Source organism: Acinonyx jubatus, chromosome D1, assembly GCF_027475565.1.
Source record: "Acinonyx jubatus isolate Ajub_Pintada_27869175 chromosome D1, VMU_Ajub_asm_v1.0, whole genome shotgun sequence".
NCBI classification, from domain to species: Eukaryota; Metazoa; Chordata; class Mammalia; order Carnivora; family Felidae; genus Acinonyx; species Acinonyx jubatus.
This window is the reverse complement of record NC_069390.1, coordinates 8062097-8089963: the sequence shown is the minus strand read 5'-3', so window position 1 is coordinate 8089963 and position 27867 is coordinate 8062097. Positions and strand designations below refer to the sequence as shown.

General features: G+C 59.4%; 2 protein-coding genes across 2 annotated transcripts in view; one reads left to right on the top strand and one right to left on the bottom strand.

The window, feature by feature from the left end:
* The window catches only part of MACROD1 (mono-ADP ribosylhydrolase 1), a 140382-nt gene that overhangs the window by 74619 nt on the left and 37896 nt on the right, over positions 1-27867 (bottom strand).
* Positions 22278-27630, top strand: FLRT1 (fibronectin leucine rich transmembrane protein 1). Its single transcript, XM_027045300.2, has one exon. It carries the CDS (start codon positions 22280-22282, stop codon positions 24302-24304), a length of 2025 nt encoding a protein of 674 aa, XP_026901101.1. The 5' UTR covers positions 22278-22279; the 3' UTR covers positions 24305-27630.

Here is a 27867-nt window from a genome sequence, read left to right as displayed (position 1 = left end):
ACTGAAAAGGAGAACTATTTAAAAATAATAATAAAACGGGGCAGGGAGAAGCAGTGGTGGATCTCTCCACCGAGCAGCTGGGGGTCTGTCCTACGTCCAAGCTCCCAGGGAAAATCTAAGGGAGGAAGCGAACGGGGAGAGGGCAGCGGAAGGGACCAGTCCGGCCATGGCCTTGACCGGAGTCTGATTCACGGGAGACGCAGAGTAGAAATGGAAAGCGTCGTATCTCATGGAGGCAGGGCCCAGCCTCTGACCCTGGGCCATTCAGGGCTCTGTCTCCCTGAAGCTCCCTGGAGGAGGAGGAGGAGGAGGAGGAGGGGCGGGGGGAGGGCATGGAGGCGGGGCAGCTGAAGCCGTGGGCAGCTAGTGCTCCCAGTGCTCCCAGCGCTCAGTCAAGGGTCTCAGGGTGCCCTGTGGTCTCCACTCAGAGCCTCCGGCCTGCGGGGCATCTGCCAGCACCTTCCCCGCTGCGGAAGGAGCCGGGCTATGATTTGGATTTCATAATTTATGTAGCTGATTTCATCATGTTTCATGTTCTGTCATGTTTCCTGCCGTTACAATTTCATTCGTCCCTCTGGGGACATTAGACTGTGACACTGGGATCTTGTGGGGGAGGTGGCACCCCGCTGGGGCCGGGCTGGTGCGAGAGGGCGCTTTCCCAGGTGGTCAGGGCTGAGGGCCGGGGGCAGACGGGGGAAGAAGAAGTTTTCCTGAGTGCACCTGTCTGGCGGGTGACGGTATATGTGCGTGGGGTGCCGGGCTGGTCCTTAGGGCGCTCACCCCGTGCTGCCTGGAACCCTCACCACAGGTCTGTAAGAAGCTTCCCCCGGTCCCCCGCCTCGTGGGTACGGAAGCCGATGCCCAGAGACATGACACATGACCCCAAGTAACACCGGGGTTGAAGCTGCAAGAGGGGCTCGACCCTAGTCTTCCTGTAACAGCCCTCCCAACCCAAAGAACAGCCATGGTTTAGTGCTCCAGGGTGGCCACCAAGGCCCAGAGCGGGGAAGGGCTCGTCCAACGTCATCCAGCGCTGAAGCCCTCTCCCTGTCCCCAGCTGACCCCAGCCCCCCCACCCCGGGGAGGCCTCAGGCTCTGTCTTCTGATAGGAGAGGGGCAGAAGCCTAACTTGCCTGGCTGTCCACTTTTAAAGGGGCTCCCACCTGAGGGCCTCAAAAAATAACCCTCCCAAGCCAGTGACCACCCAGGGTGGCTGGTGGCTTCGAGGCCAGCCGCCCAGAGAAGCTCTGAACAGAGCTCGAAGGAGGGCTCCGACTTCCACCCACGGATGCCTCCCCGTTTCTTGTCTTTTCTTTCCGCCTGGCTTTTAAAAAAAATTAAACATGGACGGTTTCATCTTGGGAGAATTAGTATTCCAGGCAGGCCTGGGGGATGTGATTGGAATGTCAAGGCCGGAGCCACAGAGCTGGAAGGGAAGGGAGGAGGTACTGGGCCTGGTGGCCCCCCCCCCCCCCCCACCGAGAAGGGGCCGCGGGCTCTGACCTGCCGGCATGCGAGGAGGCCTGGTGGGCCTTCCAGGGGCAGGCTGCTTCTAGCCCGCCTGGACGCCCGTATCCTGGGGAAGGCTGAGGCTGAGCCTGGCCAGTGGGCTGGCAGTGGGTCCAGGACTGGAGGAGGAGGACATAATGGGGCAGCTCAGGGCAGAGACCGAGTCAGCTCCTCAGCCCCATCCACTGTCCCTCTCATTCAGTCCTCATTTGCTCAATGTGTGTGTGCCTCCTATGTGCCAGGCACTGAGCTGGGTGCTGGGGGGCGGGGGGGGGGGTGCAGAGGGCAGGGACACGCCTGCCCTCACCACTGCACCTCACTGGAAAGCCCACTACCCGGTACACAGCAGGCACTCATCAAAGACTGGTTAAATGGATGCCTGAGGCATCTCCCCGGGCACGCTTTGAAGAACACAGAGAATCCTGGGAGGTTACCAGGTAACTGCCGGAGCGGACAGAGCTAAATTGGTATCTTTGCAGCAGGACTTCTCAGAGCCTTTAATATGCTCATGGCCCTGCGAACCTGGGGAGGGAGTGCCAGCCTGTAGCCTCCACCGGTTTGAGCACAGCCCTTAGTCCCCGGCCACACAGGAAATCCTGTTGGGGGCCCAGAGTATGGGGCACGGAGCCAAGACGAGAGTGGGTTTGTGCTCAGGCTCCACAGCGGACCCACTGTGTGACTAGGGGGGGCTCCAGGGTGCTTGTTTCCTCAGGTGGAAAATCGAAATGGGAATAATAGTGCCTGTGGGCTCAGAGAGGTGATGGATGAATACTGCCTGCCTCAGACTTCATTCAGGGTTGCTCGTGTTGCTGTTGGATCATCCCCGTAAAACGCTTAGCTCTGTGCCCGGGGCCACTGGCAGAACTCTGTCAAGTTAGCTAGGCTGTTGTCACTGCTGCTGACACCATCTGTGCCCTTAAGAGCTCACAGCTGAAAGCGGGGGGTGGGGTGGGCAAGATGGTTAGAATCCCAGGTGGACAATGCGAGGGCCAGGGTGGGGGGAGCCCTGAGGAGGACCGAGGCTGAATGGGGATGAATCGGCGGGGGTGGGGGGGGGCGGTGACAGTGTGGCCGCGGGAGCAGGCCTCAGGGGGAGGAAGCCTGGGTGGGCCAGGTTCACTGCCATCCCACCTCTCTGCTAGGGGGTCTTCAGGTCCGGGCCTGACACCTCCCCTCCACGGCAGTCTGGGCCATCTTTGGACATCTCTGGTCCTCCCAGAACAGATTGGTCTTCCTTCTCCGGGTCAGCTGTCCAGAAACCCAAGGGCAGGAGAGTGCTGTCGTCCTTGAAGAGTCCTGTCTGCCCCTCGGTCCCTGCCCCAGCCACCTGCGGCCTCCCCTGGGCCTCCTGCCCTGCAGTGTGGCTGTGCCTGTTGTAGGGCCCAAGAGCAGAACAGGGTTGCTGCCTGGTCTGATCGGGGCACAAGCAGGGACGAAGCAGGGTGGAGGGGACCTCCTTCAATGCACGGTCTGGCCTCCCTTTACTGCAGCCCATCCAGACGCAGGAGCTGGGCCCCTCTGTGCTTGCTACAGGCATCTACCTTGTTCTGTAGAAACAGAGAAAGCCAGGCTGATAGAGGGCAGGGTTCCAGAGGCCAGGGACTTCCTGAAGGAGGGGACACTTGTCAGCCTGAACTGAAAGGCAGGCTCTCGGAGTGAAAGCCTCTTGAGTCACCCGATCTGCCCCTATCTGATGGCAGGGAGCCTGGCAGAGATGTTTGGTCGCTAACACCTCAGGGCACAGTCCAGAAGCTTAATGTGCAGGTACAGAAGGAGGGATCCTTGATCTCTAGGAAGAGTGGCCTGTGGAGGCGGACCACAGAGGCCAGGGGCTTGGCAAGGCTGGACCTCCAGCTCCTCGTCTACAGGGATTCAGAAAGTCCCCACCCCTCTCGTGACCGTGGCATCCCTGGCTGTCCCTGGGGTCCACAGGGGACTGAGGCCCAAGTGCTTCCCCAAGGTACACCCAGCCAGGTCAGGGGCCCGGGAATGGCTTTAGCCCAGTGCCCCATCTGGGCCTGCATCCCGGGAAGTGAATGCCTGTGTGTTGGTGGCCACCGATCAGGGAAGCCCCTGGGCTTGTAGGTGCCGGGCAAGGCCAGGCCTCGTGTGCCCCAGGAGCAAAGATACCAGGGGCCTCGTCAGCCGCGGCTTCAAAGAGCCTCGTTATTAACAAAAGTGCACCTCGAATCCTTTTTCTTCCTCCTTCTCTCCTTAAGGCAGGCTCCCAAACGAAAAGGAAAATATACAATGAGCAGCAATGAGGAAACCTCAGAGGAAAGCCAGGCATCTGCCGAGACAGAGAAGGAGCACCAGTCCACCCTCGCGTGACGCGTGAGGTGTGGGCTTCCTTTCTTCCTTTTATTTTACGTGGTCGCTCTTTTTTCCCTTCCTCCTTATTCAGCTGGTCTCTCAGACTGCGCTTTAAGTCCTTTTGAAGTGTTACAACCATTTTCTCCTCTTTCAATTAACAAGAAAAGGAAGCTAATAGCTTTCTGAGCCACTCGCTGTAAATATTAACAAAGTCTGGCCGCGCGGCCAGGGTGCGCGGTGTCACTCTCTCGGCCGGAGAGTGTGTTTACGGGAAGGAGGGGAGGGGTGGGAGTTCCAACACGGAGACGAAAATCCCTTGGCACCGGCTTCCATGGTTCAGGGAAACTGGAAAGCCGGGGGAGCCAGGCGAAAGGGCTCCTGTCCCTGGGGGCCGGAAGCGGGCACATTTGGCGGGAGGGAAGTGGACCCTTCTGGAAGAAAAGGCAACTTCCGCCAGCCGCACCCAGGTAACTCGGACGGTGCAAGTGCATGGCCTGGGATCCCTAGCTTGTGGCTTTCAGTGTGGTCCGTGGGGGGAGGGGGGGTCTACGGACGACTGGCATTTGAACCCAGCAGCTAGACAGTGGGTGCTGATGGTCCCCAGGGCACATACCAGATCGTGGCACCTTCTCTGTACGGAGCACGGCTCCTGAAGGAATCTGAGGCTGGGGAGCCGGCGGAGGGAAGTGTGTGGCAGAAGAGGGAAGGTGACAACCCCTTGAGCAGAGCCTGGGTTCTAAAAGCTCCTTAGCCTTCTCTCTGGGGGCGGGGGGCCTCCAGCTGTGACCCCCTCCCCCCCCAGAGGCCCCACACCAGACTCACCAGCAAAGTGCTGCCTCAAACAGCTGCATAAGAGCCCCCGTATAAAGGCCGGGTAGGACCCGTTGCATAGCCAGGGTGGCCAGGGGTCCAGGGCTTCTGCCTCCAGACTCCACCGCCGACCTCAGCTGAGGGCACAGCCACTGTTCCACTAGCAAAAGTGGGCCAGTTTCCTGCGAAAGGTCTGGCCTTTGCTGGCACACCAGACCCGTCATCCCCCAGGATCCCCGGGATCCCCCTGGGGCTGGGTACGGACCCTTGCGTGTGGGAGCTGAGTTACACCAGGGCCTGCTGGGTAGCGTTAGGCCGGCAGGCAGCCTCCTTCCCAGGGGGCAGCAGCCAGTAGGCAAAGAGCCTCATGCAGGCCCGGGCCTCTCTTCCTGTCCCCTGTCGTGCGTGGGCAGACTCCAGCCACTGTGCCCTCCCTGCGGGCAGAGGGGCAGGCCCGTGGAGGGCTGGGTGCTCTTCCCCTCCTCCACCCTGCTTCAGCCTCCCCCTCCAGAGGCTGAGAGCAGCGATCCTGGGCCCGGCTGAGCCTAGCTGCCCTAGGCCGTGCCCTGGCCCCTCGCCCACTCTCGCAGCTCCCCGGGGCACGGGGGCTCCTCCCGCCGCCCGCCCGGGAGTGTGCGCGGTTTCCGAGGCACACAGCACTCCAAGTGCAGGAGGCCCCTTCAGGTGCCTGTCTGCTCTTCTGTTCCATTGCCGCCCAGGGATGACCGTACCCACACGGTGGTCTTTCTAGGTCCCCCTGGTGCTCGGCTGCACTGCGCGGCAGTACCCTCAACTGGTAGAGTCAGGCCTCCAGGCCCCCCCAGACGGTGCAAAGGAGGGGCCGCTGGGGCCAGGCAGGCAGGCAGGCAGCGGGTGCCAGCAGTGTGGGCCAGTTCGGTCCCTGGGCTGTTCTGCCAGCCCAGCGCCAGGAGATGGGAGCGAATTCCAAGCCACCTCCTGCCGCAGCTGCCTTTGCTTCCCAGGTCCCGGCTCCAGCCCACACGTGGAGAGGGAGAGAGACATCCCACGGCAGGGCGGGGGGGCAATACCACATCTCCTCTCTGAAAAGCTGTCCGGGAAGAGCAGCCCCCTGGGACCCTGGAGCTGTTGGCTTCTCTGCTCTGGGCACGGTCCTCGGCCCTCTCCCCCACCCCTCCCCCCATTCTCCAGCGGTCTGCCTCTGAGGGTGGGTGCCGGCGGTGGTCCAGGCCCGCTGGCCAGGCAGCCAGGCCTCCTGCAGCTGCCCACAGACCGGCTCCCGCCCTCGCTCCCACACCCACCCGCTAAAGTCTGGGTTTTGTCAGGAAGCGGTTTAATTAGCAGACTGGAGGCTTGGGGTTCACACTGTGTATGCAGGCTCTGTCGCCTCCGCCTCTTCTCACCTGCTATGGGGTGCCATGCTGCAGTGCCGAGGCTGGGGGCCAGGCTTTGCGAGAAGCGGGCAGGGTGGGGACGGCTCCCGGTGCAGAAGGGATGAGCTGGGGCCTCCAGGCACACCCCTTGCGGAGGGCTCCTGCCTGGCCCCCGCCCGGGCACCTAGAGGCATGCGCACTCAGGCCCTGAGCCCCCCAGAGGGCTGCCTGTGCCTGGAGGTGCTCGGTCCATCACCCTCTGGTGAGGGGGAGAAGGGGGCAGGAACCCACTCAGCCTCCAGGCTTCAGGGAGACTTGCCTGGCCAGCCCCTTCCCCTCAACCCCACTGTTCCCCACCCCTGCTCCTGGGGACACTGTCCCAGCTTCTCACTGGGTCCCTCTCATGCACCCAAGCACCCTCAAGTTCTCCATGAAGGTCTGGGCGTGCCTCCCCCTGCCTGGGCCTGTTCCCTGGCTCCCCACTGCCCTCGGGATGAAGGCCAGGCCCCTCGGCAGAGCATGCAGAAGTCCCCCCCACCTCCCGAGGCCAGAAGGCCATCTCCCACTTCAGCTCAGGTCACTGCCCCCCCCCCCCCCCACTAACTCAGTCAGAGCTTTGGGACACCAGCCTTCTCACCACCAAGCCCTCCTACTCTGAGCCTTTGCGTATGCCGGTCCCTTGGCCCGAAGTGACCTTCCCACCCCACCCTTACTATGCTGGCTCTGTGGCAGGAGCGGTCCATCCTCTCGAGTGGGAGAGCTCTCCCTGCCCTGTGGCCCCGGCCCCCAGCCCTCTGCCTCCTACAGAGAGGGACCGCGGCCGTGACAGCTCCCAGGTCCACGCTGGCATGAGAGAGGAGTGACCCACACGCTGTGGTCACGGTGGGGGAAGAGAAACAGGCCCTGTGGATGGCCGTCCTGGTGGGAGGAAGTCAGCAGCCAGAGAACAAACTTGGTTTTGAGTCACAAAGAGCCTTTTCATCTATACAGGTCGGATACAGATGCTGACCTCAGCCTGGAAGTCCCGAATGAAAGAAAACCCCGGGTCTCCTAGCTCGAGCCAGCTTTGACCTGCTCGCCATGATCTAAACTCTGCCCTCTTTGCCACAGGGCAGTTTCGCCCAGGAAGGGGCTGGGGGGGACAGGCGTGTTGTTCATTTAAAATGCCACTCGACTAAGTCACCAGCCATAAAGCCCACCTGGGTTTCCAGCAGCATATACTGGGCGTCTGATTAATGATACACACATAATAATCCATCCCTAAGAGCCATAGGTTGAAATGAAGCAGGAGGGCTAATTGCTAATTTAGGAATTAATATCAGTGAGTACCGATCCTCAGGGCAGCTGGGAGCCGCAAAGCTGGAGAGTGATTCCACTTCGGGGGGAGAGTTCTGAGGTCCAAAGGGGGGGTGGGTACCCTAGAAGATGGACAGATAGGGGGTCGGAGAAGACCCAGCCACATGCGCCCCGCTCTGCCTCGCCACTGAGTTCAATGTGACTATCATGACATAGGAGTCTGGAGGATCCCGGAACCACAGCACAGTGTTACCTTCCCCGTGGGGCCCCCCGTGATCCACCCTCCCAGGCCGGACAAGGTGGGCTTTTTGCTCCCAGTGTGGGTCTCACACTATGGCTCTCTGCAAACCAATGGCCTCCCCACTGGATTTGGAGCTCCTAGAGGACAGGGGCTCTTCCTTGAATCCCGATGCCTTGCATGGTGCCAAGAGCAGAACTGGAACCAGTACATGTTTGCTGGATGGAGGGAGGGAGGGAGGGAGGGAGGGAGGGAGGGATGGATGGATGGACAGATGGAGAGACAGAAAGATGGGTAGACAGAAAGATGGACAGGTAGGTGGATGGATAGAGAGATGGAGGGAGGGGGTAGTGACAGATGCATGGATGGATGGAAAGAGAGACAGACAGATGGAAAGAGACAAGGAGATGGACAGATAGATGGAGAGATGGGTGGAGGGTGGGGAATAGATGGATGATGGGTGAATGGACAGAAGGATGGATGAATGGAGAGCTATGTGGATGGATGGATGGATGGATGAGTGGTTGGATGGCTGGGTGGGTGGATGGATGGATGGGTGGGTGGGTGGATGGGTGGGTGGATGGGTGGATGGATGGATAGGTGGGTGGGTGGGTGGATGGATGGATGGATGGATGGATGGATGGATGGGTGGATGGGTGGATGGATGAGTGGATGGATGGGTGGGTGGGTGGGTGGATGGATGGATGGATGGGTGGATGGATGAGTGGATGGATGGGTGGGTGGGTGGGTGGGTGGAGGGATGGAGGGGTGGATGGGTGGATGGGTGGATGGGTGGATGGGTGGATGGATGGATGGGTGGGTGGGTGGGTGGATGGATGGATGGGTGGATGGGTGGATGGGTGGATGGGTGGATGGGTGGATGGGTGGATAGATGGGTGGGTGGGTGGATGGATGGATGGATAGGTGGGTGGATGGAGAGATAGATGAATGGGCAGATGACTGCATGAGAGGGTCTCAGGAAAAACCCAAGTGCAGTGGCCCCAGGGGCCACCTTGTGTTTGGTTGATGGTGTTTCTGTTGCACTGAGACTTGGTGTCTTGCAAAGAGAGGGGAACTGACCCAGAATTCAAGGTCCTGGTTGTCATGCAGGTTGTATGACCTTGGACAGGCCCCCCCTTCTCAGTGTCATTGCCCCTGCACAATGGTCCTCCCTGCCCTGCGAGCTGTGCTGGTTTGTCTCAAGGCTCAAGGGAGATGGCAAGCAGAAATGACCTGGAAAAGGATAAGGCACACTGTCCCCTTGTAGACAGACAGATCCAGCCAAAGTGGAGTGGTGTAGACATGTGGGATTGTGCACTTGGCTTTCTTTCCCCCTTTCAGGTTCCTTTTAATACGGTCATGATGTTATTATTTATAACAAGAAGTAAAATTGTAAGCATCTCAAGTACTTACAAGTGGAAGCCTTTGTGATGTTGACCCAAAAAAACTGGTTCTTTGGCACCAGAGCAGAGACCTGGAGCCTATGGGAACAGGGGAGGCGAGGGGTGGCGAGCAGAGAATGTCCTGTAGGGGGAGTGCCTGCAAGCTGGGCCAAAGTGGCCAGGGGCAGAAGAGGGGCTCCCGTCGCTGACCCTTTGGGACTGCGCAGATTTGTTTTGCCCTCTGGCGCTTTGACCCCATAGAAAGTCCCCATACAAGTGCTCACTTTGTTTGCACTGCGTGGTCCCAGCCTCCCCCCCCCCCCGCCCCGCCCTCCAGTACCAGTAGTGCGCCCACCGGGGACGGTAGATGTTTGCCAAGAGGGCACATTTACATATTTATTCCCGGGCCTTGTTTGGTTCAGTGAGCTCAGGTGGCTAGTAACGCACCCACACGTGGGAAGAGCTCACAACTCCAGCCACCCCTGGCCAGGCTGACCCAGCATAGGCAAAGCTGGTCGGACCCGCCAAGAGCCTGGCTCCATCCCCGATTTTCTTTTCTTTTTATTATTTTTTTTAAACTTTTTTTTTAAACGTTTATTTATTTTTTTTGAGACAGAGCATGAACGGGGGAGGGTCAGAGAGAGGGAGACACAGAATCTGAAACAGGCTCCAGGCTCTGAGCTGTCAGCACAGAGCCCGACACGGGGCTCGAACTCACGGACCGCGAGATCATGACCTGAGCTGAAGCCGGCCGCTTACCCGACTGAGCCACCCAGCCGTCCCTGATTTTCTAAATGAGAAAGGAGAGTGGAGTTCCCGGGGTGCGTTTAGGCAGCAGCTACGGGGCTCTGCCGCAGAGAGGCAGATGTAGTCCCTCCCTTTCCGGACACCATGGGTGTGTGTGGCCCTGCACCCCGAGGGGGGGGTGGCCCGACGCAGGAGGGGAGGGGTGACATTGGGTGGACTCTGGCAGGAGTAGGGACAGTGTGGGGAAGGGCCTGGAGAGAGCCGCCTCGGGGCATTCCGGGGGATGCTGATGGGCCAGGCAGGGCCGGGCCTTGTGGGGCTCTAGAAGCTGCCTAGGACCCTTGCCTTTACCCTGAGGACCGTGAGAAGGGCCCGATGCCAGTGGGATGAGGCTGCCCTCCTGGACCCATAACTTCCAAAGCAGAACTTGGGCGGTTTCTCTCTGTCGTGGGGCATCGGCGGCCATGGCCGGCCGGAGCCTCTGGGCTCTGAGGACACTGCCCCCGTCCTCTCTAAATACGGAGGCCCAGCTGCCTCCGCCTCCACCCCCAGCGGTACAAAACAATTTCCTCGCCCCGGCCAGGGAGGCAGATGACCTCATTGGACTGTTTCCATCTCTGCCTTTCGTAGAGAAATTACAATTTATAACTGGATGCAATCGCGCGGGTGTAACAGCAAGAAGGATCCGTGCCGTAGCCCGGCAGTCACCCCTCATGCAAGGGCTGTCCTCGTCTCCCCTCCCGCCCCACCCCTGCCCTGAGCCTTGGAGGGGCCGCACTCCGCCTGCCTGCTCGTACTCCAGGTATTTAGCAGGGCCTGGCCATGCAGGATCTGCGGGGCTTGCTGGTTCTTGAACCTCCTTCCTCTCGGGGAGGCTTGTCCCAAGGCTCCCCCGTCAGCCTCGGCCTGCGCTCCACCTGGACAGCACCCACCCCTCGTCCCGCACGCGCCCCTGCCGGGCTGGGCGTCCGGTGGGCAGTGCCTTCCGCCCCCAGTCTGGGCTCTGGGCTTATTAAAACACGCGCCCTAAATATCCCTGTTTTTATTTGTAACGGCCCCAGACAACACGCCTTCCTCAAATCGGCCACCTTGGGCCCGACAAAGAAGACCTCCCAGATGCAGCTGAGCCCATCTGGATCCGATTTCAAACCAGAGCTAACACTCTCAGATGTGTAATAAAAGCCCTTTTCCAAAGAGGGGCTCCTGCAGGGGGAATACGGACACCAGGGCACCACAGGGCTGCAGGGCGCCACGCTAATGAGAGGCGATCCGGAGGGCTCGGATTTTGTTTTGGGTTCTGAGGAACAGCCAGCCCTGCCCCCAGGTCTCTGCGGAAAGGGGAGGATGGCCTCAGAGGGCACTAGGGGTGTGGAGGCCTGACCCCGGCCTAGGAAGTGGAAGGCCAGGGACTCTGAGACCCTACTTCCCAGCTTCCCCGATGCTCCCGCTTCCCGAGGCGGCGGTGGGGAGGAAAGGCAGTGCTGCTTCTGGAAGCCGAGACCACGGTGGCCCAGTTGGATCCTTTGAATGACATTTAGCAAGAGGAGCAGGTGCTGGGGGAAGCGGAGCCAGCTCTGGACCGTGCAGGCAGCCCCCGCCATGGCCAGGAGCCCTCCGAACTTCATGTTTCTCTCTCCGGTCCTTCCTCCCTCCAGGAAAAGGAAACCGGGCAGCTTTGAGGAGGGTGCTCTGCGTGGCCCCCTGTTTGTTATCTGGATTGCGGAAGAGAAGGGAGATGGGGGAAGAAGCATCCCAGCCCCCTCCCGGCTCCCTGGAATGTGGTGCTCCAGAAAGCAGGTTCCAGAGGGATGGGAGGACAGGCGGCTGCAGCCCAGGCTGCCTGTCCCTGTGCGGCTCCTAATTTCCCTGGGCTTAATCGCTTGTATTGTTTCTTGGCAGGTGAGGAGGCAGGGAGTGGGTGCGAAGGCCTCCGTTTTGGACAGACGAGACCAGGGGACGAAGCAGGAAGAACGCGCCCCTCCCCCGCCCCGCCTCCCCAGCAAGAAAAGCTTCTCTACAAACAGGAGAAGCCAAGCAGGACTGAGCGTCCACCGCCCGCCCCCCCCCCCCACCCCACCCACCCGAACATCTTTCCAGAGCGAGGCATGTGGGGCCTGACAGCTCAGCGGCGCATGTCAGCAGCTTCAGCCCCGCGGTGAACATCTGAACTCCTCAGCGGGGTAATGGACCCCCTCCTCCCCCCCCGGAGACACCGCCTGAGTGGCAGGAATACCGATCCTTTGGAGAGTGGCTCCCTCTCAGCTCTGTCACGCAAGAACGCTCTCTGCACCGGGGCCCATTCTGCCGAGTGACTTAAAGGGATTAAAAAAAAAAAAAAAAAGAAGAAGAAAAACTTGGTGAAGAAAAGGGGGTAAAAGCCACGCCGAAGCTTTGCAGAGGAGGTGGCGGCCAGCAGACAAAAGGGCAAAAGTTGAAAGAGGACAGCGAGAGGCCACCTCCGCGGGATGGACACCAGGCTGTAGGGCATGCCTGGGGAGCAGGGGCCCAGAACACCCTCAGGCTGCACACGGGGGTCCTGGGGCTGCAGGGGGGGGGCCTCTGCAGACCCCTCATGCACGCCCCTCACTCCGGGGGGAGAGGCCAGCGGTGCCTGAAGCCTAGGGGACAGAGGATGCCGCTCCAGACCCGAAGCCACATCTGAGCACGAGCAGGGTGTCCTCCCTGCTCCCCGGGGCGCCCCCAGCTCCACGCAACACCCCGAGTCTGTGGCCCGTGCCTGGGTGCCAGGGCCGCGGGGCCAGAATGTGACTGTGTCTGGGCCCAGCTCAACCGGAAGCATCCAGAGCAGAGACCCCAGCCAGACCCAGCAGGTTCCGGGGCTGCAGCTGAGGAGGTAAGACACACACAGATGGGCTCTGGGTGGCCCAGGAGGGCCCCGTGACTCCTCATGCCCAGAGAAGGCATAGCACGCAAGACGGCTGGGGCCTGCTGCTTCCCGGCTGGGTTGCACTGGGGCGTCACAGAGCCCCCCAAGTCTGCAGCTCCAGCCCACCCGCCCCACACATTCAATTCAGGTAGTTTGCCAGGGGAGGGGTCTTTTGCCACCCAGTTGAGTGGCCTGTGCTCTACCCCGGGGTGAGCCGACCCAGGGTATAAGGTCGTGGCCCTTCCGGGCGTAAACTGCGGTGGGGGGATGCTCCAGCCTGGGCAGGGGCGGGGGTGGGGAGGTCTTACTTTGAGCCCCTCTGAATTGTGCCCAAAGGGGGCGGCAGTGAGGCCTTGGGGGGAGGCAGGACCTTTGGTGACCGAGGCTACTGGCCACGGCACCTGCTGCCCTCCAGCTGGAGGGAGTCCTTCCATCCAGGTCTGCCCCTGCCCTGGACGGAGGGACAGAGGGTGGGGTTGACCCAAAGCCACCACCCAAGACCCTGCACCCACTGGCCCTTGGGCATCACTGCTCTCTGGCTTCCAGTCCAGCCCCTCTTTGGGTGAGAGTGGCTTGCTGAGGGCCGAGGGAGAGGCAGCAAGTGTCCTAAGATCACACAGCAGGCCAGAGGGCCCCTCCTCCTCACTCAGGCTGCGGAACCTCCCGGGCTTGTCAGGTGGGGAGCTGGGTCCTGCCTGGGGGGCAGGGCCTACTCTCCCCAGGCTCCCCCGAGGCCAGGAGGGAGGGCTCGTGCCTCCCCAAACACAAATCCCAGGCAACTTCTAGGAGCGGCGCCCAGGGCAGGGCAGGGAAGCCCCAATTCATTACCAAGATGGAAAATGACACTTCTCTGCACGCTTCCCCAGGAGAGGGGCTGATTTATGACTGCGCCAGGGCCCGGGACATTCGTCAGCGCGGCGCGACGCGCACGCCGTCTGCGGGGGCATTAATAGCCGTGTTATTAGCCACCGGCGTGAAAGATGCCCTGCGGATCGGCTATTTGCTGTTATTTATTATAAAGGCGCGCCAGCCCAGCAGCGGGCCGAAAGGCGTCACGATCGCTGGGAGCCCGAGCTCGGCCCCTGCCCACCTGGCCTCCCTCCCCCCATCCCTACCACGTGTCCCCCACTCCCCGGTCATTTGTCCCTATTCAACTCCCAGCCCCTAGGAGGGGCTGGGGGCAATTCCTGGAACCCACTGCTGCTCCCCCAGGCCTGTGCCCCAAATATTTATGGAGACTCTGCTCAGCGCCGGGCTCTGTTTCTGGTGAGCTGTGCGACTTCCTTCCATCCCAAGGCAGAAAGGCAAAGAGAAACAAACCGGGCTGTGGGGCTGGGCCAATATGGGTTGGCGCCCCATCCCTCCTGTCGTGAGCAGCGTGACCTCGGGCACATCCCTTCCGCTCCCTGAATGTGCTCCCCTTTGTGCGCTGGGGGCGCAGTCTCTGCAGGGCTGTGGCCAGCTGGAGGGGAGGGGAGGTCATGAAGGATCCAGCATGCAGCAGGTGCTCCCCCTTGCCAGCTACTGCCACTAATGGGTCCCAGCCCCTAGGGCTAGAAGGGTCCACAGACCTGTCGGTAGGGGAAGCCGCCCCCATGAGCCCCTGTGTTGGCCACTGTGCACCATCACCCTCCTTGTGCCGATCTTCTGGGAAAGGGTTTGAGAGTTCAGAGCCAAGGCTGGAGGAGGAGGGCAGGGGGAGGAGTGGCTGCGGCTGCTGGGGGTTATCTCTCTGCCCTGGACCAATCCCTTCCGCTCTCTGGGCCTCAGTTTTTCCTCCTCTGTGAAAGGCAGATAATTTCCAAAGTCCTGTACCTCCCCGATTCTGGGGTCCTGAGGGTAGGCTCCACCCTTGCGCATACCTGTGGGGTGGGAGGAGAGAGGCCAACTTAAGAAGGCGAGGCTGGCCTCTGGGGCCTGGAGGTAGATCTGTGGTTGGGCAGCACCAGGTCGTAAGAGATGAGCAGGGGGGCAGACAGGGGTCTTCCTCAGGTTTCTCTCTCTGGGGCTGGGGAGGTCCCCCCTGGGCAGGTGAGAGGGCAGGAAAGACACCTGGGAAGGGAAGGGCACTGGACAGCGAGTCCAGGGCCCGGGTTTGTGTCCAGCTCCTCCCCCAGCAGTGAGTGGCACGATTCAGACAAGTCAGTCCTTTTTCCTCTCTGGGCTGTCATGGTGAGGGCACCTGAGTCGTTATCACCTCCTAGGGTGGGGCTGAAGGGGGGCCGGCCTCTCCCGCGTCTCTCCCGCTGCCTGTTTCTAGGCTTCAGATTGTGGGGCCTCCCTTTTGGCATCGTCCTGCACTCGTGCGTTCAACAGAGGTCTACGAGCATTCCCGTGCCAGGCTCTGTACTAGGCTGGTGAACAGGACAGAACATGCCCTGGGTTATAGGAATTCCCATTCTAATGGGGAGAGCTGGATAATCAATTCACAATCGATACACAGGACGGTCTGCCCAGGAGCAGGGCCCGCGTCTAAGGGATGCCACACAGCTCCTACGGGGTCCCATCTCCAGCCGGCTCCCAGACTCTGCTTTAGTATCAATAAACATCACCATACCCAGTCTCTCCCTCCGCCCCTGGCTGCTAGGATCCTGCTGGCCGCTTAGAAGCCCAGCCGCGCTGACCCTGCAAACCCAGGGGTCGCCGCCTATTCTCGGGGGCTGGCACCAGCCCTCCACTGCTGCCTTCTCTCTTCCTTCCTTCTGGCCCCCCGGCAAAAAAGGCCGTCACGTCCCTCTTCGGCCTCCCGAAACTCCCCTTCCTTTCCTTTTTTCCTTCCCCAAAGGAATTAAGCTTCAGTCCCGGCAGCTTTACTAAAAACGCACACAGACAGACAGAAATATCAGGTGCAGGAATATCTTATTAAATGACGCGGGGAGAGAGAGAGAAACAAAATTACATGTGTCTCCTTTCATTCCCCCACTTCCTCCCGGCCCCGAATAGTTTAATATCGAACACTGTTATCAATATAATTAACCTCCTAAGACACAATTTTAAAGTCTTGTTTTTTAAAGGGATTTGCATTCTCTGAAGTTCAGGACATCCCGCTGCCCGGCACCGCCCAGACGGCCCACGCGGGGAGGTGAACTCGAGGTACATTTTTAGTGGATTTGCATACCTGTCTGCAATTACCGCCAGTGGTAACAGCTGATGCATAATGCATGCGGCATGAAATTAGAAAAATAATTAACTTTAGGGTTTAAAAGAATCCCCTACCCCCGCCCTCCCCTCCCACTACAAGTTCTCAATGGCACCCGTGGATAAGAGCAGGAGCAGAGTTGTGCAGGCCTGGGCTGGGAGGGCCTTGAGGGTCGTGGCCGCCAGCCCCCTGCCGGAAGGAGGTACCTCCAGTGGGCTCAGACTGGCCTGGGCCTCAACTAGGGCTTGGAACAGGCCCGCTCACCCAGAAGTCTCAGGGTCCCCCCTCCACCTCTGGCCCACACTTCACATCTATACCTGCAGGGGGCGCTACCTGCTGCTAAGAACAGCGAAGGGTCCCCTGTTCCGAATGGAATGCTGCACCAGGCCCTCTGCTCAGGGCTGCTCAGGCTTGCAAACAACCGTAGCTTACACCCAGGGAAGCGGATCACTTATGGTGCCGTCTTACGGAGGAAGGCCTGAGACCTGAGGCCACCCTCAGCAGGTGGGGCAGCTGGACGGAGCCCAGGCGAGCCCCCTGGGCTATCTGCCTCACAGGGGTGGGGGTGGGGGGAGCCTGGAGGTGGGGGGAGCTCTTGCCAGGCCTCGCTGAGCTCCAGGAGGCAGAGGCCAGCCCCCTGCCCCATGGCCCTCCTCTTTCCGTGTTGCCTGTAGGTGAGCTGGAGAGGTGGGGAAGGAAGCGTGGGGCCCCTCGTTAACTTGAACAAAGGTTTGCTGAGGACTCACCACAGGTATGGAGGTGATCCTGCCTTGGTGAAGCTCCCTGCCTGGGTGGGGGGAAGGGGGGGGAAGTCTTGGCTCCTTTTGGGGCCAGGGTCCCCTGTCTCTCCCCTTCTGGGCTGAGAAGCTGCTTCCGTCCCTAGTCTGCTCACCACATCTTGCTCTGGCCTCCGGCCCCACTGTTCCAGTAAGGACCCTAGGGCCTGGCAAGGTTTAGGGAAAACACAATGAATGCTCATTGCTGAAGAGAAGAACCGGAAAGCGGAGGGGGAGGGGCCCCCTGGCCAAGCTCGGCCAAGACAGCCGGACAGCTGCCCTGAGTGGGTCACAGGAGCTCCTTGGGGCCCCTCCCAGGACAGGATGGAGCAGCCCTTCCTTCTAAAACCACGCGTCCTGTGCTGGGCCCTCCGCGCCACCCTGTCTTGTCATCTTCCGGGGAGAGTGGGGCTCTCGGCAGCGTGTTACAGAGGAGGAAGCTGAGGCCCAGAGAGGCGTCGCTGCAGTTCACGCAGTTGGGAGCTGGTGAGGCCAGGTTCGAACCCAGCTCTGTTGTTCCCCTCCTTGATGCTGGTTCCCACGCCTCCTTCTTGGGGTCGGCACCACCTGGAATTTTCTGATTCCTAAAGTGGGGGCTGAGACTGTGCCTGGCCCTTCGGGGCACCCAGCCTCGGGACATCCCCAGACGAGTTGCCTTCCCTGGTGCACAGGAAGGCAGGCCAGGGCCCGGGGGCAGGAGGAGGCCCGCCCTGCCTTCCCTCTCCTGCCCGGGACCTCCAGCTCCTTCTAGAAACATGCTCATACCTAACTGTGCCCCCCAGCACCTGCAGCGGTAGATACCAGCTCCTATCCAGCATGCCCGGGGCCTGGCTAGGCCTTGTGTCCTGCAGCTGCCCCCCGCAGGTGCCCTCACGCCAACCCTCCCTCCCAACTGGACCCCCCAGGAGCCCCTGGGCCTCTGGCAACCCAGCTTGATGGGACTTGGGGACGACACCAAGCCAGGGGTTCCCGACAGGGAGGTGCCCCCATTCAGCTGGCAGAAAAAGAACCACCAGTGAAGTGGTTGAGAGCAAAGCCAACGTGGAGTCAGCCTTGCAGAGGCTTCTGGGGAAAGCTTCCTGGAGGGGGCTCTAAGGTGAAGTCTTGGGGAGGAGTAGAAGCTGGCTCAGCCAGGCTTGAGCGGGGGAGGGGGCGTTGGTGTACAAAGATCAGGAACAGCACGGAGCAACGGCCCAGAGGGAGCATGAGGGAGGTCAAGGCCTTTAGGAATCGGGGGCTGGGCTGCGTCTCAGAGTTCCAGGGGGACCAAGGCGAGAGCTGAGCGATGAGCCCCACCGATTACTCCACATCCCTTCCCGGGGCCTGGACAGCTCGCCATGAGAGAGAGGCTGGAGCAGCCTGGGGTAACCCAGGAGGGTCGTGGTGTTGCCGGGCCAGCTCTGTGTGGCCCAGGCTGTAGCTTGAGGCGTGGGGCTGTGGATGCACAGTTTGAGGTAGAGGGGACCCGGCGTCACAGCGATTGACAAGGGGTCCCTATCAGGAGGCAGCTTGGGCTACAGGCTCCCAGTCTACCCTGGAGGCACGACAGAGGCAGTGGGGTGAAGAAGGGGTCCCTGGAGAGCAGAGGAAAGAGATAAGCAGAGCCTAGGCAGGCATGCCTGGGGGCAGTCAGAGAATCGAGGCAGCTTTTATACCTCATGCGTCGGGTATGTACAGGTTTATGAGGGTAACTGTGCACGTATTTTCTCATTGAGCCCTCAATAGTAAGTTCCCCTTACCGGAGAACTACTATGATCGCGTTTATAGATGAGGAAATTGAAGCTCAGAGAGGCCAAGCAACTTGTGTAAGATCCCATAGTGGCAGAGGTAGGACTCGAACCCAGGTTCCTCTGCTGTGCAAGACGGCAGGAGCTAGTGACTGATGGAGAATGCCAAGAATGATGTTCCAGGTCCCCCCTTGGCTACTGGGAGTCTATATACCTCCAGTCTGAGCCACCTCCCTGCTCCCTTCCCAGGCAAGGATCCTGCTGTCAGTCACGGAGCTGGTAAGTCGTAACTCACATCATGCTGAAGTCTGCGGAATCCGCACAAGTGACCCCGTAAAAGACGGGCAATTTACCGGGTTTAATTTGATGGCCACATAAACCATCAAACACACAACAAAGGAATAAAAAGGCCACCTGGCACCCAGGCAATTAAAGGCTCCTCCAGCAAGGCATGCCTCTTCCTCCCCACCCCCCAGGCCCTGCCCTGCTTTGCAGCCTTGGGGAAGGGGCGGCGAGGGGAAGCTTGAGCCAAGATGGATGAGGCCCGCAGACAGGGGAAGGGAAAGGCCTTGGGTTCCTGCCTCCCAAATGCTTCTTGGTTATCCATCAGGCATCTCTGAAAGGTGCAATTTAGACTCTATTATGATGCCAGGGCCTCTGGAAGCTGAGGGCTGTGGCCATGAGCTGAGCAGGCACCGGAAACTGATGTCTGTGCCAGAGAATGTGGTGGCTGGCCTTGGCTTTGGCCTTAACAAGTCCGCCTCTTGCTCAGGGCACTGCCCCAAAATGGCCAAGCCCAGGAGCCACCCACATCCCCTGTGCCAGGACTCGGCAGCTGACAGATCAGAGAAGGTGTGTATCCTCCGGCCAGATGCTGGGCCCCGGGACAGAAGGATTCAGACGTGACCTCTGAGACCAAGGCAAGGTGGCCTTTGAGTAGGCCTGAGCCTTCCTGTCCCTAGCACCTGCTCTAGCCCTGCCTCTTTGCTCCTAAGCATCTTGAGACAGGATACCCAGGCTCCATAACCTTCGTGTGTATGTGACAGGCTGGCATAGGTACAAACACGCATCTGTGACGGGGGATGGGTGAGACCTGGCTGGTTGGTACACCCCCGCCCCCCGCACCCCCCCGCCCCCGTGCCTGGGTTTATCCCTGTCCTCTGAAGGCCAGCACGTCCAGGTCTATGCAGCAGCTCTGTTTCGAGCCTGTCCTCTTGTATAGTTTGGGCCGGTGCCCTTCTCAATCCTGGATGTAATGAGAGGTGAGGGAATCTGGTCAGACAAGGGCCAGGCAGTGTGGGATGCCCATGCTCCAGCTGGATTTTACAGGATGACTCTCGCTGACACTGAGGGCAGGAGGGCTGGGCAGCACGGTCCAGGGCTCTGGAGGGGGATAAGAGAGGGGAGTGGGCCAGGGCAGCCGAGCCAGGGAAACAAAGACGATCGAGAAATCCCCCAAGTGCAAGCTCGAGTGCAGGAAGCAGAGACCGACTCTAAGTCCCAAGGGGCGGGGCTGGGCGTGGGCTCAGGACCCATAGCCTGGGCTGGGAAACGTGCTTCAAGGAAACAGGCAGGAATAAGCAGGCAAGTGTCCTCAGCCCCTGGGGCCAGCAGGTGCTTGTAGAAGGGGGCTTACGCTGACTTCAGGAGCCCAGAGTGTTGGACAGGGTCTCATCATTCCCCCGCTTTGTCCGGGCTTTCCACGGGGTCCCTCTGGCCCCACGCACAGACCCCATGCACCCTTCCCCCTTGCCCTCACTTGCTTCTAGCCAGCTGCCCTCTGCTGGCCCTTGACCTGCCTCGGGTCCACCTCATGGACGAAACTTCCTGCGGCTAACAGGGCCTGAGGAGGCTTAGTGCGCTAACCATGGACAAAGCCTGAGCTTGCTCCCGAGGGCCTCGGAGCTGCCGAGATGATCTGCCCAAAGGCCCCTATAAATGCAGATGAGGGGCACGAGTGTGTAGGGGTGAGTGGAGGCATTCCTGCCTTGCTCGGCACCTCGGTGATCGCCGATGCCAAGCCACACCAGGCCTACACAGCCACGGTCCCTGCCCTTGAGCGCCTGAAATTTAGTAGGGGACGTTAAAGCACTAATCCCCCAACGGTACAACCTGCGGCCCACAGAGATGGGCACAAGATGAAGCACCACGAACCCAGCGGCCCGGGTTCTGGCCTGGGCGCCCCCTTACCACTTCTCAAGTGGTCTTGGGTGTGCTAACATCTGTGAGCTTGAGTCTTCTCTTCTGTCCAGTGGGACTCAGAAGAGCATTGACCTCAGGTTTGCTGGGAAGGTTAAGTGACTTAAACATTCATAAAGCTCTAGGAGAGGTCTACACTATACTGGGAGCCACCGTCCCACCAGAATGGAATCCCAAGCGGCTGGAACGCGGGCTGGCCCGTGGTGGGGGCTCCCTAAAGATCTGCTGGATGGCTGGATGGACGAGTGGGTGGATGCGTAGACACATGGGGAGGCTCTGTCTGCTAGGAAGGCCTAGCAGGGGAGGGGACATTTGAGCATGGTCCCGAAGGGTGAAGATGGCTTTGCTAGACGGATCGGAGCGGTCGTCCCGGGCATTGAGAGGGACGGACAAGGGAGAGGTTTGATGTGGCTGAGAAATGGAGATGTTCAGTCCCCCGCGCACGAGAGAGGTTCCCCACTGACTCATTCGGCGAGCAGGGTCCTCACTCTGCTCCGGACACCAGGCTGGGCCGGCTTCGGGCTGGGGCCGCAGCTCACAGTCCGAGAGGCAGTTGATCGGGTCCCGCCGTGGAAAAGCCTTCGTGCACCTAGAGGCACGCGGCAGACCTTTGCCGGCTGCACGAAGACACCTTCCTGGCTGAGGGTGAAGGATGATTTCTCCTTAATTGATTTTTTACTATGAACAGTAAAATAATATGAGAAAAATCTATGCGGCAAGTTTTCCATTTGTGAAAACCGAAATTACACCTTGCAGCCGGTTGCTTCAGCATGGACCCCTCCCTCTTTTTATTTGTGTCATTTCTTTAAATGCAAGAAAACAGATACATACTTACATACATATATATACACATACATATATATATACACACTCATATATATATATATACATATAGAACAGGTATATATATTATATATATATTTATGAAACAGGTATATATATATTTATGGAATAGGTATATATATATTTATGGAACAGGTATATATATATTTATGGAATAGGTATATATATATACACAGATATATATATACGTATATATGTATATATGTATATATACATACAAATGAAAGTTGCATGATTTGGGAAGGGTGTGGAATAATTTCCCGCACAACACAGAATGCAGAGCTAGGGAGGGCACGTCTGATAAAGGAGTTTTCTGTAAATACACAAGAAAGTGATTCCGTTGACACCTCATTGTTCTGTCTATAAAATGCATGAGTGACAAACAGGACATGTTGTTTTAACATCAGACAATGAAGCTCCTTGCTCTCCACTGCTCACCAGTGGCTAATGCTGGCAGCTTCTTTTTTTGCAGGTTCTACTGACACACACCCCCCCGCCCCCTCTTTGAGGCTCACAGGCCTCATGGAAACAAGCTTCTCCTTCAGACCCTGGGTACGAGCCAGATAGGGATGCGAGTTTCCGTTCCAGTGAGAAATAGCGGCTCTGAATCCATAAAACACGCCTTAAATCCATCCCATCAACATTGACCAGCCACTTTCACCATTAGCCATAAAGACTGGCTTAGTGTGAAGTCTTGAAAGAAGAATCAGAAACTGCGGCGTGGCTCTCACTAAATTAACCTCACCCGCGGCTCGAAATCACCGTCCGGGAGGCCCGAGACCGTGGCCGCCCGATTCACAGACATCTTTGCTCCTGATGAGATTTGACGTGGGCCAGACGTCGTTAGAGTCTGACCTCAGCCCGAGGGATCACCTGGGACGTAACCTTGGCACACAGAGGGCCGCGGGGCGTGCACCTCCAGGCTTGACCTCTGCCCCGCGGTGACCCCCTGGCGGCCGGCGGGTGGGCGCCATGACTGGCTCTCACCGCACGTGTCTTGTGCTCATTGCAGGTGTTGAGGCTCCAGATCGGGCGGGGCCCGGCTCCCCCAGCCGTCCACCATGGTGGTGGCACACCCCACCGCCACCGCCGCCGCCACCCCTGCTGCCACCGTCACAGCCACCGTCGTGATGACCACGGCCACCATGGACCTGCGGGACTGGCTCTTCCTCTGCTACGGGCTCATCGCCTTCCTGACGGAGGTCATCGACAGCACCACCTGCCCCTCGGTGTGCCGCTGCGACGACGGCTTCATCTACTGCAACGACCGGGGACTCACCTCCATCCCCGCCGACATCCCCGACGACGCCACCACCCTCTACCTGCAGAACAACCAGATCAACAACGCCGGCATCCCCCAGGACCTCAAGACCAAGGTCAACGTGCAGGTCATCTACCTGTACGAGAACGACCTGGACGAGTTCCCCGTCAACCTGCCCCGCTCCCTGCGGGAGCTCCACCTGCAGGACAACAACGTGCGCGCCATCGCCAGGGACTCGCTGGCCCGCCTCCCGCTGCTGGAGAAGCTGCACCTGGACGACAACTCCGTGTCCACCGTCAGCATCGAAGAGGACGCCTTTGCCGACAGCAAGCAGCTCAAGCTGCTGTTCCTGAGCCGGAACCACCTGAGCAGCATCCCCTCGGGGCTGCCCCGCACGCTGGAGGAGCTGCGGCTGGACGACAACCGCATCTCCACCATCCCGCTGCACGCCTTCAAGGGCCTCGACAGCCTGCGGCGCCTGGTGCTCGATGGCAACCTGCTGGCCAACCAGCGCATCGCCGACGACGCCTTCAGCCGCCTGCAGAACCTCACCGAGCTCTCGCTGGTGCGCAACTCCCTGGCCGCGCCCCCGCTCAACCTGCCCAGCGCCCACCTGCAGAAGCTCTACCTGCAGGACAACGCCATCAGCCACATCCCCTACAACACGCTGGCCAAGATGCGCGAGCTGGAGCGCCTGGACCTGTCCAACAACAACCTCACCACGCTGCCCCGGGGCCTGTTCGACGACCTGGAGAGCCTGGCCCAGCTGCTCCTCCGGAACAACCCCTGGTTCTGCGGCTGCAACCTCCTGTGGCTGCGGGACTGGGTGAAGGCGCGGGCGGCCGTGGTCAACGTGCGCGGCCTCATGTGCCAGGGCCCCGAGAAGGTCCGGGGCATGGCCATCAAGGACATCACCAGCGAGATGGACGAGTGCTTCGAGACGGGGGCGCAGGGCGGCGCGGCCAACGCCGCGGCCAAGACCACGGCCGGCGACCACGCCTCTGCCACCACACCCCAGGGCTCGCTCTTCACCCTCAAGGCCAAGAGGCCAGGGCTGCGCCTCCCCGACTCCAGCCTCGACTACCCCATGGCCACGGGCGATGGCGCCAAGACCCTGGTCATCCACGTGAAGCCCCTGACGGCGGACTCCATCCGAATCACGTGGAAGGCCACGCTCCCCGCCTCCTCTTTCCGGCTCAGCTGGCTGCGCCTGGGCCACAGCCCAGCCGTGGGCTCCATCACGGAGACGCTGGTGCAGGGGGACAAGACAGAGTACCTGCTCACGGCTTTGGAGCCCAAGTCCACCTATATCATCTGCATGGTCACCATGGAGACCGGCAACACCTACGTGGCTGACGAGACGCCCGTGTGCGCCAAGGCGGAGACGGCCGACAGCCACGGCCCCACCACCACGCTTAACCAGGAGCAGAACGCAGACCCCATGGCAGGCCTGCCCCTGGCGGGCATCATCGGTGGGGCCGTGGCCCTCGTCTTCCTCTTCCTGGTCCTGGGGGCCATCTGCTGGTATGTGCACCGGGCCGGAGAGCTGCTGACCCGAGATCGGGCCTACAATCGGGGCAGCCGGAAAAAGGATGACTATATGGAGTCAGGGACCAAGAAGGACAACTCGATCCTGGAAATCCGAGGCCCCGGACTGCAGATGTTGCCCATCAACCCTTACCGCGCCAAAGAGGAGTACGTGGTCCACACCATCTTCCCCTCCAACGGCAGCAGCCTCTGCAAGGGCACGCACACCATCGGCTACGGCACCACGCGGGGCTACCGGGACGGTGGCATCCCCGACATAGACTACACCTACACATGATGCCAGCCACCCGGGCCGCCTCCGCCCCAGCTCCCGCCTCCTCCCGGCCTGGCGACGACGTGGCTTTGCCCCAGCCTGCTGCCATCCCATAGAGCAAGGAAGAGAAATTCCACGACGACTTGCCCAGCAGAAAGCAAAGTTTGGGAAGGGTTGACGATTTTATAGAACGCGACAGTGAAAGAAAAAAAAAAATTTTTTTTTTTCTAAAGAATAGGAGGTAGGAGGGGGATTTGACGTTGGTGAAGACATAATTTATACCAAATTATGCCAGCTGGGGAGGGAGAGACTAAAAATAATATGGCAGGCAGGGTTGGGTCAGGGTTTTTTTTTGTTATTTTTTATTTTTTATTTTTTCCTGAACTGGAAAGATACTACCTGTACAGCGTCTGTGTATGCCTCACACTCTGTTCAGGGCCGTCACAAAAGAGCCGTCAGAGAAAACAGCCAACACGCGAGGCCCCCATGCGGCTCCCGCTGCTGGCTGCTCGTTGGTGACAACGTGATGGAAAGTTTTCAGGCTCCTCACAAAGGAGAGGGGGAAGAAGAGATCCTTCGCTATGGAGATATTGTCTGGAAACCCCTTCCCTGGTTCTTTCCGTACCATTTCCCTTGCAGGTTTGCAAGAAAGAGCACGTCTTTCGCTGCATTCTTTGAACGATGGTGTGGTCGATTAAAAAGCAAACTTTCTTGTTCCTATGCCGCAACCCTCTTCAGTTCCGTGCACCATACTCCGTGGAAGCCCCACGGGAGCGGTGGGTTTCCCAGCCACTCGGAGGTGCACCTATCTACCTGGCTATCTCTATGTCGTGTCTCTAAATACAGATGGGTAGATAGAGCCACATACACGGTCCTTAACTACTTCTTGGGTCAGTTCGTACGATTTTCCTGAGACAATAGAGTCACGAAAATGTTGTTTTCTCCTAGAAATCATTGAGTAAGTAGACAAAGTGTCTTGGGGGGGGGGGCAGACAATGCTGTTCCTAAAGGTGGAGGTGTATCTGTCCTGGCCGGGTGGCTCAGGAGACCCTAGGGAAGGGGTGGTCTCGGTGCGACCCTATCTCAGGTTGGCCAGAGCTGGGCCTCACTCCTTTCTGATACAGAGAAACGCTTTCTCTGACTGCCAGTGTCCTTGTCTCTCTCTCTCTCTCTCTGTCTCTCTCTCTCTCCCCGCCGCCCCCCGCAACACACAGATACAGTCACCTCAACAGCGACTTTCTGTGTTTCCTCTGTGCTGTATGCTTCCTCCCGGGACAGGTAATTGGTGCAGGGACTTTTTCTTTTTCTTTTTCTTCTTCTTTTTTTTTTTTTATCAGCTGATTAGACCTAATGGTTTCCATGGCTGCTCACACAAAGCCCAGAAAAAGGCATGAAAATTCTCAGAAGAGCCCTGGGAGACAGCAACCCCCCCCCACCCCACCCCCGCCGAATGCAGAACACTCAGCCGCACCCACCCCTGGCACCCTGCTCCGGAGAGGGGAAGACCAGAGCTCCAGAAAGGCCAGCAACGGAAGGGTACGGATCTGGGGCCCTCGGAAGAATTCAGGTTTTATTTCCTCCCTCTGGAACCCGTGTCGCCACCATTTATCAACTGGCATTGCGATTTGGTGAGCCGTGAGATTAAAACCATAATGAAATAATGGCAGCAGATCTGGAAAGAAGGGCGGGGCGGTGCCCGGCCTTCTGCCGCCTCCCGCGCCCCAGCACCCAGGGAGCTTGGGTCACCACCTGTCAACGACGGGCCGCTTGTGCTCTGCCGCGGAGGAGCGATGTCAAAGGAGAGGCACTGGTCCGAGGGCAGGGAGGATGAGAAGGTGTCCAGCTCCTGGTGGTGGCGTTTTCAAAAGGCCTCGACTGCTTTGACAAAAAGCCAAAGGCAGGGACAGGAAGCTGAACACAGGGCCGCCAGGACGGGCCCGGGGGCCGGCCACTCGCCCCTCGTGACAACATGTGACTGGCCCCTTCGGTGAAGAGGCAGGGTTTGAAAGAAGTGGACAACAGCCGCCTCAGCGGGGTGGAGGAGAGCGGGTCTCGCCTGACGGGGAATGCCAGCTCCCCAGCCCCAGGGAGAGGCGGAGGGCATGGACAGCTCGCTCTAAACTAAGGCTCCCACCCCCTCACCCCCCCAGCCCGCCCTTCCCCACTTGAATCATTTTCTCATACAATGAGATCAGGAGAGAGATTTTTCCAAGCCTTAATTTCATGTCTCTGTGAAGGTCGCCCTCCCTTTGACCTGCAGCGCCCCCGACTCAGGCCCTTTCCGGCAGCCTGGGGAGGAGCGGAGGGTAGGTGAGGATGTGGGGCATTGGCTCAGGAAGCAGGGGCGGGGGGGTGGGAGGGACCGAAGCCCGAGGTCCCTGCTGTTTCAGAAATGAGGTCCCCTCCCTCAAGGCACCACCCATGCCTTCTCCCGGTGTCCCAGTCCTCGGCCTCCCCACGGCCCCCCTCCAAGTCCCTACTGCGGCCATGCTTGGTCCCCCAATCTTAGTCCGGGTCCTCCTTTCTCCTTGTACCACACCAGGGAGAGGTCAAATCATCCATCCTCTTAGAGGGTAGGAAGGCATTTGGGGCAGGTGGCCCTGTAGAGCAAGGGCCGGAAAGGCCTGCGGGCCTCCAAGGCCAGGCCTGGGCGGTAAACTTCCCTCCCCCACAGCACAAAGCAGGCCAGAGCCACCTAGGCCTGAGGACACTCGGGTCTCCTGCTCCGGGGGCTCAGGTGGGGGCTTCCCATGGGCTCGCTGCAGGCGTCCCCCTGAGGATAGTGGACACTCGCCAGCCAGGCCCTGGGGCCCGCTCTCACGCATCCCACCTCAGCATCAGACATCCTTCCAGAGTCCTTTCTGAGCGAAGCTCCCAAAATTCTGCCTTCTCCCGGCCCCTCGAGCCAAGGAGGGGGCCTGAAGCCACATCCACTCTGAAACCATGTCCCCTCCTGGTCCAGCTCGTCTGAGTGTCCTCATAACACAACGAGAGATGCTGCAGGGATGCCCGCTGCACCCCCCCCCCAGCACCCCAGCAGCGCGTGAGGATTCAGGAGCCAGGGCAGATTCTGTCTAGAATCTCCCCTCTGTGGGCGGCCGCCCTGACCCTTGCAGCCTCGAACTAGCCAGAACACCCTTGGCCTCAGCGTTGATGAGTGTATTTTGTGGCATTTATAGCAGGTTTTAAGTTTAAAAAAAAAAAAAAAAAAGAGAGCCCACGACACTTCTTTGGTTAAGTGGTTTACCCTTCGTGGTAATTAGACGTAGTGATTAGAATCTCTTTTCTATTACATGGCAATTTTCCTTTAAATTTCCCCTGAAGAAGAAGAAGAAGAAGAAGAAGAAGAAGAGAAGGAGGAGGAGGAGGGAGGAGGAGGAGGAGGAGGAGGAGGAGGAGGAGGGAAAGAAAAGGCAAGGAAGGAGGGAAGGCAGGGCCAGGCGAGTAATTTGCATTTTGCGAATGAGGCCTCTTGTAAGCTCAGCTCAGGCGTGGGGCCCAACGTATGGAATGCTTAAGAGATTACTAAGAATAAAATCTATTAATTAGTCATACTCAATTCCGCAGACATGATGTGCATCAAAAGC